The 12,087-nt window shown below is 43.8% G+C and overlaps 1 protein-coding gene across 1 annotated transcript in view; it reads left to right on the forward strand.

Moving 5' to 3' along the window:
• The window catches only part of LOC124013791 (dedicator of cytokinesis protein 4-like), a 150,657-nt gene that overhangs the window by 57,687 nt on the left and 80,883 nt on the right, over positions 1–12,087 (forward strand). The window contains 5 exon segments of the mRNA XM_046328315.1: positions 628–779; positions 8,363–8,444; positions 8,592–8,652; positions 8,858–8,990; positions 9,550–9,638. Of these exon segments, the coding sequence (XP_046184271.1) occupies positions 628–779; positions 8,363–8,444; positions 8,592–8,652; positions 8,858–8,990; positions 9,550–9,638 (517 nt within the window).

Raw genomic sequence — 12,087 nt, forward strand, 5'->3', positions numbered from 1 at the left:
TTTAATGGGATTTGGAGCGAAAGGGTGAAACTGCAGCATAAATCTGAAATTACCTCGTTCTCTTTACCTGCTCTACTCAACCAGTTATAAAGCGCTTTCCTCAACTGAGATGAAAGGCAAACGCCAGAGTAGAAAGAACAGCTTGAAAAGCCAATGCTGCCATTTATTTTCACAGAGCTACTGTAGGTCCACTTTGGAGTATTTCATTCAAGTCAAATTAGATCATTACATTTTTTTTTTTTATGAAGGTCAAAGCCGAATTAAATCAGTTCATTGAAAAAGAGAAAGTTATTCAATTGTGTTCACGGGATAATCTCTGCACTCAGAACCAACGATAAGGCTGTGTCTAGATGCTATAATAAAAGACCCGTGTTTGAACTGGCTGATGACCATCAGGGTTTTGACATGTCTAATCCTGTGTGCACACATCGCAGAGCGCTAGCCCACTCTCTTCCTGACATCCCTAGTTCAGATAGTAAACAACCAGTAGACCCGTGTTTCCGCAGGCTGATGACCATCAGGGTTATGACATTTCCGACCCCTCTTGACCATAACGCGCCAGACTAGACTAGACTGGTGTTTTTGCGCCGTCCAGATGATCTCTGATCCTGTTTGCCCACACCACAGATGGAGCACCGTCACCGTAAGAAGGAGTCTCCGGTGCCGGCCAGCACGCACCACCTCTTCGTCCACATGAAGAGCCTGATGAGCTCCAACCTGGGAGAGGAGCTGGAGGTGTTCTTCCACATCTACGACGGCAGGGAGAACAGGCCACTCAGGTAAACGGTGCTACCGCTGTGACTGTATGTCCTGATACTAACACGGGTATACAACTTAGAACGAAACACTGTATTGGCATGCGTTCTCAGTGGTGTGCTACTATCGATATGTTGTTGACTTTGAAGTGTGCGCTCAACGGGTAAATTGCTGGCGGCTGCCCCAAATCAAATTCAAAGGGATGAACACATTTTGTGTTGTGTTTTATTGCATTGCGTTATATATTTAAGTGGGTAGGGTAAGTAGGGTCTCATTATGTTGTTTTGAAGGGAACAGGTTCGACTGACCTCTGACCTTGTGTTGGGGCTCTTTGCAACTAACAATGGAATTCCATTTTGAACCAGTTCCGGCGTCTAGCAACCAGTCTATCGGTTGTGTTTTTTTTCCCTTGGCCTCCGTTGAGGCTACCACACTTGTGGCCAATCCTATCGGACTGTAATGCTGCGTCACAGTGAGCTGGTGGCATGGTTGAAGTGGGTAAGACCGTGTTCCTTTCATCTGACTGTAAACACAAGTCTGTCTCAAAGCCACGTCACAGGGTTTGTTTGCGGTTGGCCGTTGCTGGTGGTAGTAGTTATGAGGGAGGCACACGGGTGCTTACGTGTGAAGGAACACCACACACACGCACTTGGATAGATCCACGCGCGCGCGTGCCTGCCCGCCAACCCGCCAACCCGCCAACCCGCCCAACACACACACACACACACACACACACACACACACACACACACACACACACACACACACACACACACACACACACACACACACACACACACACACACACACACACACACACACACACACACACACACACACTGGCCCGTTGGTGAGAATGTTATGTGAAATAACGTCACTGTTTCCTATGAAGAGTTGAGTGTGTCGTGAGTCAAAGGGAGGAAATTCCATTTCAACTCGCAAATGAATCCATTCATCAGAAAAAGAAAGGGAAGTGTGAGAATAGAGGCTCAAGCGTCCTCTTTCTGTACAACAGTGTCTGACGTCTGTACCCTGGTGGCTAACATGATAGCAACTAGGCTGATGGTGATGGGATGAATGTTTCAGCATGTGCAACAGAGACGTGAAGCCAAGTGTATCTAGTCAACCGTTATTCATACACAGTTATTATTAGGCATCGATAGACTGATGTCCCAGAATTCATTGTAGAGTCTGTTGTCCAGATAACTGTCAATGGATGTTGCACTGTTGTCTCATCCTCCCGGGAGCTTTTCATCCTATAGTTAGTTGTGACACTTCTTCCCCTTGTGAGTGTTGCTGTGACTAATATCACATGAGAGAACACATATTTTCACCTTCTCTGCACAAGGCTGTGTTGATGGCGTGCTTTGTCTGCCTGAACGTCGAGAGTGTGCACAGGGGAATAAGAGCAGGTTCTGAATAAAATACCTACCTGCACAGAGTGCCAGTGGGACTCACTTTAAAAAGGGGCCTATTTAAGTGTGCTCTCTTGGCTCTCGAACTCATAGCTCTGAAGTCCATGATAATGAAGGCAATTCTCACTTTCCCAGCAAGCAACTTTGTCGCAGAGTGTATAATTAGCTTCAACGGTATTATCTTTAATTTTCGCTCCAACCAGCTCTCTCTCGCTGTCTTGCTCGCTCTCTCTCTCTCTCTCGCGCGCTTTCTTTTAAAAAGCTTGCCACTAAGCACCTGTGCCCGGTAATTGGTCCTTAATTGTAATGCCATGCCGTTTGAAATGCATTAAGAAGTAAGAGTGCTTAGCACTACGTATATCATAGCTGTCGCTCAGTTGCTTGATAAATATAAAACGTAACCCCCCGCAAAACATAGTCAGAATCGTTTGAAAGACTATTATTTATGTGATTCTTACCTTGATATAGACTTGATGGAATTGTGCATCTTCTAGCCCAGAGACACAAGAAACACGACGCATCCAACTTATCCCAGCCGACTGTCACGTTATATGAATTCGTTTCTCTCTATGCAAGCAGCACTTTATCTTATCTCGTCTTAACTAATTACTTTCTCCCCCTCTCTCTTTTTCTCTCTCTCTCTGGCTGGGGGCTGTGGGCTGGGGGGGGGGGGACTGTTCAGCTGTCTTTAGCTGTCTTCCTCCATTGTTCCTCCGTTGTCTGGAAGCTCTGAGTGTCCGCTGAGTTCATCTTCCTGCCACCTATGTTGTCTTGAAGGGGAATCTGGCCGCATCCCAAATGGCACCCGCTACTTTTGACGTTGGGCTCTGGTCAAAAAGTGGTGCACTATAAAGGGAATTAGGGTGCCATTTGGGACGTGAGCTCTGTTGTTTTTTTATGGCTGTTTCCAAGGCTTTTTTTCCCCCTCTACCTGGCTGACAGCCAGTTAATTAGTCCTTATGGTTGTTGTGTTGGTTCGGGGTTTGACTGGAGCCAGATGGGGGTCCGACCTGCTCTTTCTCGAGGAGAAACCATGCCAGCACCACCAGCTCAGCAGAAGCCCTCATTCAGAGTCAGACATGGCATCTGTGTTATATCTAATAACCCTAGCATGGATGCAGGCGCACACACACACACACACACACACACACACACACACACACACACACACACACACACACACACACACACACACACACACACACACACACACACACACACACACACACACACACACACACACACACACACACACACACACGACTACAACCACTCTGAAGAGTGGATGACACTGACAAGCCATCCAGACACCGCTCTCTCTCTTTCTCTCTCTACTGAGCAGTTCTGTCAACATTCACTCAAGCCCCTCTCTCTCTGCTGTCATAGAAACGAATGGGTTCCCTCTCCTCTTCCACGCTCTGGTCAGTTTTAACAAGACTAGGGATGGATGGATGAGTGGAAATGGGGCACTAGCTGCTGTCTACACAATCATCTATTGTTAGAGCAGCCAGTAAAACAACAGCAGTCTAATGAGAACTGTCACAGATGGTGTAGTGGGGACACATTCACTGATAGCTTGGATGTTGATTGGTGTGATTGGTTACAATTTTTTTTCCAATGTGTCTGGGTCAGTGGCGGTTCTAGATTGTATGGCTCCCTGGGAACCCTCACCCCCACATATCAGCCCCCCCCGCCAACACAAAAAAAGCACCATTCTGCACTAACGGTAATTTTATACAGACATTGGAACAACACAAATGAATAATCCTAACTGTAACGGTTTTCGTCGTCGGAAGAGGAAGAGTAGTCGGACCAAAGCGCAGCGTGGTAAGCGTTCATGTTTTATTATTGAACTGAACACTAATACAAAATAACAAGAGAATAAATTAAATTAAATTAAACCGAAACAGTCCTGTAAGGTGCAAACACTAAACAGAAAATAACTACCCACAAAAACCCTGTGGGAAAAAGCTACCTAAGCATGGTTCCCAGTCAGAGACAACGAAAGACAGCTGTCCCTGATTGAGAACCACACACGGCCAAAACAAAGAAATACAAAAACATAGAAAAAGGAACATAGAATGCCCACCCAAAACACACCCTGACCAAACCAAAATAGAGACATAAAAAGCCAGGGCGTCAGGGCGTGACACTAACCTTTAAAACTATACAAATATAAAAATATATACAAAAGTAAGACTCATAAATATCAAAAAGAAGTAACAAATAGAAACAAATATGTGTTGATTTGGCACTCGAACATCAATACATTACCGATCCCCCAACACTGTCAACCAAGAGTCCAGACTAAACCAATTCACCTTGGTGGTGTGAAGACTGCTTTTATGTTCTTAACCATTTGGCACAAACCAGAAAAAAATGCAACAGTATGTCTGTGAAACTATATATTCACAGTATTATAAATGAATTTATGAGTTTATTTGGTAGCATTTTGTAGTGTGACTGATTTTACTAATTGCATTAGTACTGTACAAAGTTAGAGGTGCGCTATTTGATAGATTCCCCCGCTCCCCCTACCTCAGGCTTCCAGTGGGGAGACCTGAGGTCAACCTAACCCCGCCCCCCCTCCCCATCTCGTACTTCTGAGTGGGAGACCTTCCCAGGCAGTAGCCTTCCTAGCGCACAAACTAGAATCAGGGCGCCCACTCCGACAAGGTCAATTGACCCACAGTCCCACACGGTGACGTGATATCAGTGACGTGACGTGCAAATGAGCAATAGAAAACCGATCGCGCATATGTCACCATTCCCAAATAATTTGCACGGGCACCCCGTGCCGCCCCCCCGGCGAGATGCCGCCATGAACGGCAGCCCATGTCGCCTATCCCTAAATCCGCTTCTGGTCTGGGTCCTCTATGAGACACTCTCCCGCAGTGCTTCACTCTGTGAGTGTGAGTGTGTGGGCCATGTTGTGTGGCTATACGGTAGTCCCTCAGACTGATTCAGACAGTCCATTGTGGAGGGATATCCCGTCTCCTCTTCCCCTGGAGACTCTGTATAGCACGGTTCATTTACCTAGCCTTCAAACACACACCAGCCAGGTCATTCTGGCCCACGCTCATGTCTGGATCGCTTTCCTAATGCAATCATCGATACCGGGGGAGGAACAAATAAATGCTCCGAGCACTGCAGAGGGACTATGTGATGAGCGGGAGAGAGGGAGGGAGAGAGGGAGGGAGAGAGGGAGGGAGAGAGAGAAGACATTCATTATATTTAAATGAATCCGCTGATAGGCAGTGATATGGTCCCACTAGGGACCTGCTAGTGGCCTGAAGCAACCTGATCAGCAGCCTTGCAGCTGTGTGTGTGTCGTGGGGCTCAGGGATCTGTATGCACTGGAGCGGCTGGTAATTGGAGGATGAGGTTTCAAAAATGTAGTGTTAATTAGAGATTGGAGCGGGTGGGTGTGAGTGCGTGTGTGACTCCCATGCTTAATGCATAGGAATCTGTCAATCTCCTGGTTGGCTTGCTGAATTAACAGGCTAGCTAGCTAACGGCCCGTGTAAGGCTATAGCTGTAGCAGCGAGGTTGGAGTTGGCTTGCTGTCCCAGCATTACAAGGCTCTCTCTCTGCTTATCTGAGGGCTGTGAAAGTCACCTAACAGGATTAGCTGGCCGTTGGCAGTGGGATGGGACAAGTATGGCAGGGGATGGTGTGAGTGTGTGTGTGTGTGTGTGTCCTCTGTCTGACAGTCACTCTCCTCCCTATCCTTTCAGCATGGGAGCATCTGAGGCCAGTTCTGTTATGCTGCAGTTGGTTAAATGCACATTTTGTAGATGTTTTTGGAATTTGTATATACACAATATGTATAGTAAGTATGCTATGTATACTACTGTTCAAAAGTTTGGGGTCACTTAGAAATGTACTTGTTTTTGAAAGAAAAACACATTTTTTTTGTCCATTTTAAATAACATCACATTGATCAGAAATACAGTGTAGACATTGTTAATGTTGTAAATGACTATTGTAGCTGGAAACGGCTGATTTTTTAATGGAATATCTACATAGGCGTACAGAGGCCCATTATAGCAACCATCACTCCTGTGTTCCAATGGCACATTGTGTTAGCTAATCCAAGTTTATCATTTTAAAAGGCTAATTGATCATTAGAAAACCCTTTTGCAATTACGTTAGCGCAGCTGAAAACTGTTGTTCTGATTAAAGAAGCAATAAAACTGTCCTTCTTTACACTAGTTGAGTATCTGGAGCATCAGCATTTGTGGGTTCGATTACAGGCTCAAAATGGCCAGAAACAAAGAACTTTCTTCTGAAACTCGTCAGTCTATTTTTCTTCTGAGAAATGAAGGCTATTCCATGCGAGAAATTGCCAAGAAACTGAAGATCTCGTACAACGCTGTGTACTACTACCTTCACAGAACAGCGCAAACTGTCTCTAACAGTATAGAAAGAGGATTGGGAGGCCCCGAGGGCACAAATGAGCAAGAGGGCAAGTACATTAGAGTGTCTAGTTTGAGAAACAGGCACCTCACAAGTCCTCAAGTGGCAGCTTCATTAAATAATACCTGCAAAACACCAGTCTCAACGTCAAGAGTGAAATGGTGACTCTGGGATGCTGGCCTTCTAGGCAGAGTTGCAAAGAAAAAGCCATATCTCAGAGTGGCCAATAAAAAGAAAAGATTAAGACGGGCAAAAGAACACTGACACTGGACAGAGGATCCGGGAGTCACCTCTTCACTGTTGACGTTGAGACTGGTGTTTTGCGGGTACTATTTAATGAAAGACGGGAGGGATTTATCCCTTTTATACCACAGTTACCAGAGAAAACAAAGTCAAAGCAGACATTTACTACTAGAAATATATATTTTTTAGTTGATATTACAATTCATACTTTCTCCTCTTTTGGTTGCTAGAGATGCAACCCAGTTGTTCATTCTGTATGTTCTGTTGCCATGCTCACTGGCAGTGTTCTTATTCCTTGTTTGCTAACTAGTTACGGCTAACACAGTCACAACCTCTGCAGCCAGAATTAAAGCTAAATAGCGGCATTTGCGTTTGTTACTTCTATAACAATGAGCTGATGATGCCCAATTTTGCCTGGCAAAGGGCCTTCTCGTCAGGACACGTAACACTGTCCATTACGAGATCACATTGCATATCAAACACTAGGCTAGCAGCTAGGTAAATAGTTTGTTGCTAGCAAACCTTCCAATATGACGGAATAAAAAAGATCAGTTGCTGAAAACAGCTGGTCAAACTAGACGTTTCATGTGGGAGGATATGACAGCATAGCGCCACTTGTGTCCTGAAATTCATGTTCATCACTCACCCACGTTAGGTTATTCTCCCCAACAATATGTCTCTGCATGAACAAATCAATTGCTAGCTAGCTTAGTTTTTCTTCATTGGACCTGCGTTTACAATGTATCCAGTTTCGGTTGGTGTGCGGTTTAGCTTTCTGTAACTTTGTAGCAAGTACGGTCTTCATATGTCGGTGCATATTGCGACGTTTGCCATTTCACTGCTTTTCTTCCATGATCTATAATGTTTTTGTGAATTCCCCCTTCGTCGCCTTGCCATACTGCAAAATTACAATGACATCTGACATTGCAGTGTATCCCCAATGTTATTGCAAAGCGCTTTGCTTTGTTCCTTCTAATCTACACTCCGTCATTTTCTTTTCCGTTGGTTGAGAGTCCAAGAACTGGGTTAGAATCGCTCCTGAAGAATTCTCTAAATTCTATGAATATTTCATCTAGTTTGGTAGAAAGGTAGCATCATTTTCTTCGGACATGGAATTGAAGAATATTTTTTTTCTGTGTTGCCGGATATGTTGCGTACAATCTCGTCATGGTGCTATGGCATTAATTCTTCTTCGAGTGTTATTTGCCACGGGGCTCTCTCTCTGTGAATACGGAGGAGCTTACCTCTGGGTTACCTCTTGTTGTACTCTTGTAGACTAATACACTACACCTGCTTGTACTCTAGTACACTACATCCTGCTTGTACTGTAGTACACTACATCTGCTTGTACTGTAGTACACTACTCTCGTGTGGGAGACCTGATCTAGTAGCTTGCTCGTTGTTTAGCCAACTCCCCTCCTCTGTCATGTTTACTGTCATCACCAACATATATTTTATTTATGGCGTGACAATGAATAACCTCTCTTCCCCTCTTCTTTCCTATTTTCTCCTCTTTTCTGCTCCTCCAGTGAGAGGTTCTTTGTCAGACTGAATAAGAACGGAGTGCCCAAGTCGCCGGAGAAGACAGAGAGACAGTGCACCCTCTTTGTGGTGAGTACTGAACTTCACTGTGTCTTCTATGCACCCTGGGGGGTATAGAAGTCATAGTCGTTCTGCACATGACACTTTGTCTGTTATTGTATTGAGGATACTACCATCACCATTTGATTAAAAATGTATGTGTTTTTCTCTCTTCAGGATTTGGGGAGCAGCGATCTCAGAAAAGACGTCTACATTGTTGTTCACATTATGAGAATTGGTAAGTTCCCAGTGCCCTTAATTAGTCAAACACTACATTTATATTGCATACATTTTTAAATAAAAATGAACACATCTCTAACACAGTAATAACATAGTATTATAGTATTGCAGTAATTATAGTTAAGTGGTAACATTCTCTAATATAGTAACTACAGGGCACTGATGTACAGACATTGACTGTGTTGTCGTTGTGTTGGTTGCAGGGCGGATGGGCGCTGGGGAGAAGAAGAACCTGTGTAGTATCCAGTACAGACGGCCCTTTGGCTGTGCTGTGGTCAGTATCGCAGACCTTCTCACGGCAGACTCTAAAGACGACCACCTGCTGAAGGTTTACGCGTGAGTCACCTTCCATCATATCGAAAGTGCATTTGTACACAGAAGCCACAACTCACAATACACTTCAGTACCCTCTCACAGACAATGAAATACTGTAGCAGATACATCGTTCAGCATTCACAGTGGACGGATTGTGGTGGAACAGTGTTGACCAGCTTACACACACACACACACACACACACACACACACACACACACACACACACACACACACACACACACACACACACACACACACACACACACACACACACACACACACACACACACACACACACACACACACACACACACACACACACACACACGGGTACTATTACAGCACTCTAGATACATACCCAAGTGTTATATTGAAAAAGCCGTTATGGACACAGTAATGGTTTGACCTACATAGGGGCTGAAATGGGTGGACAATAGTACTTAGCCCAGAGTTTTGACACTTCTCTACCTCTGTGTTTCATTGAATTTATATGATAAAGTTGAGGAATGTTATTGGGCTAGTGTTATCTCGTTGACCCAAATCATGCATGACACACCACGTTTTGCCTTCGTGTTCCAGATGTACCGCGGAAAGCGAGTGGTATCAAATCCACGAGAACATCATCAGAAAGGTCAACTCCAGATACAACCTATCAGGTTCCAACACGGGTAAGGAACAACCTCCCTTTTGTATTTCTCACCTCACAACTAGCGGAAATATTATACCTCCAAAATTCTGCCCAACTGAAAATACACGAGATGCGATGGATGGGAGTTTAATGGGAAGCCGATTAGCTCTCTGCTGTACAATTCCACTGTAGCTGGGTTTGTACCGCGCTGCTCGGCACAGCTCAATATGCATTGAACTGATATAAATAGCAATCCCCTCCATATGAAGCTGACTGTCTGCCGTTCTCCCTAGCAACAGGTTGATGGATAGGAGGAGAACATTAGGTTTAGGCTGTGAGAGGAAATTGCAAATCGGATGGAAAGAAAGTGGATGGAAGACATGTATGAATGTCTTCTCAAATAGGCCTAAATTATATATTGTGTGTGTATACTTCTCTGTGCGTACGTGCGTCTGTGCGTCGTCAATGGTTCATTGCCATAGCAACCTCGCCTTATTCTTATATAGCTTGTTTACAACAATAAGATTAGTAGCGAACTGGCCTCTATTCACGCCACAAAACACTGGGAAGGTTTGCAAGATTTGGATCTCCATCAACAGAGTCTATCTCACAGACAGATCTGCCAAGTCTGCTCCTATTTCAGCCTCAGCCCCTCAAAAGACCAGCAGTAATTGCATGAGGCGCAGTCACAACTCGGGGATTTGAATAAGCTGGTAGTGGAAGTGGGAGCGGCAGCACCACAGTAATTACGATGACTGACAAAAGTCATTTAGCATACTGCGCTATCCGCTGCGAATTGACATGACGTTTTCACCTGAGAGTTAATAACAATAATGAATAATAATGGTTGTCTGTTCTGAAATGTTTTAAACGTGTATTCTTCCATATATAGACACATCCGGTGTGTTTTAATCAAATCAACTATATGCATTGAGCTTGTCTGATGCTTTAAGCGAACTGTTTGATTAAATAATTAAAGACACACAAATGACTAGAGGGAGTCCGACCGCAATTGATTTGAGTGTGCAGTGCCTGGCTCAGACTTGCTGCGCTGTGTTAAAAAAAAGAGACTGCGAGTGACTGCGCATCTCTCTCTCCTCCCTGCTGCAGCGACCACCACAGAACATCTACAGTGTGTATCGCACTGTCCGTGTTGCCGAATCTGCAACATAATTACAGCCATTTCTGACTGAAAAGTATTGTTTTACTGAAAAAACATTCCCGATTCCCTCAGCCCTTGATCTCTTTAGTGAAACATGTATGCATCGCATGCACGTGACCAATAGGGTCTGACCTATAGCATATTATAATCACATCAATAAATTGGTTAGAACAAACTCTGAACACTGTAACACATGGCAAATCAAATCAAACCAAATTTTATTGGTCACATACACATGGTTAGCAGATGTTAATACGAGTGTAGCGAAATGCTTGTGCTTCTAGTTTCGACCGTGCAGTAATATTTAACCTCCCCAGGGTACGTGGGACGCCAGCGTCCCATCTGACCAACATCCAGTGAGATTGCAGAGCGCCATATTCAAATACAGAAATGCACATTATAAAAATTCGGAAAACAAAACATATTATACATAGGTTTAAAGATTATCTTCTTCTTAAACCAACCACAGTGTCATATTTATAAAATGCTTTTCGGCGAAAGCATACCTAGCCCAGAACATACCTAGCCCAGAACATACCTAGCCCAGAACATAGCCCAGTTGACAAATTATTACAAACAGTAACCAGCCAAGCAGAAGCGTTACAAAACTCAGAAATAGAGATAAAATTAATCCCTTACCTTTGATGATATTCATATGGTGGCAAACAGAAGAAATTCATTTACTCAATAAATGTTCCTTTTGTTGAATGAAATCTCTTTATATCCAAAAACCTCAGTTTTGTTAGCGCATTTTCTTCAGTAATCCACAGGCTCAAACACAGTGAAAACAATCAGACAAAAAAATCCAAATTGTATCCGTCAAGTTCATAGAAACATGTCAAACCATGTTTATATTCAATCCTCAGGTTGTTTTTTAGCCTAAATGATCTATAATATTTCAACCGGACAATAACGTTGTCAATATAAAAGGTAAACAAGAAATGCACATGCTCATGAAAAAGCTCTGCGACACGGTAGGGTCCACTGTTCAGACTGGTCTTACTCCCTCATTTATAAGAATACAAGCCTGAAACGATTTCTAAAGACTGTTGACATCTAGTGGAAGGCATAGGAACTGCAAATGGAGTCTTAAGTCAATGGATACTTGTAATGGCATTGAATAGAAAACTACAAAACGAAAAAAACTACTTCCTGAATGGATTTTTCTCAGGTTTTCACCTGCTAAATCAGTTCTGTTATACTCACAGACACTATTTTAACAGTTTTGGAAACTTTAGAGTGTTTTCTATCCAAATCTACCAGTCTACCAATCTATATGCATATCATATCTTCTGGGCCCGAGTAGCAGGCCGTTTAATTTGGACAT

The sequence above is a fragment of the Oncorhynchus gorbuscha genome, linkage group LG25 (genome assembly GCF_021184085.1).
Source record: "Oncorhynchus gorbuscha isolate QuinsamMale2020 ecotype Even-year linkage group LG25, OgorEven_v1.0, whole genome shotgun sequence".
In the NCBI taxonomy this organism is placed as follows: domain Eukaryota; kingdom Metazoa; phylum Chordata; class Actinopteri; order Salmoniformes; family Salmonidae; genus Oncorhynchus; species Oncorhynchus gorbuscha.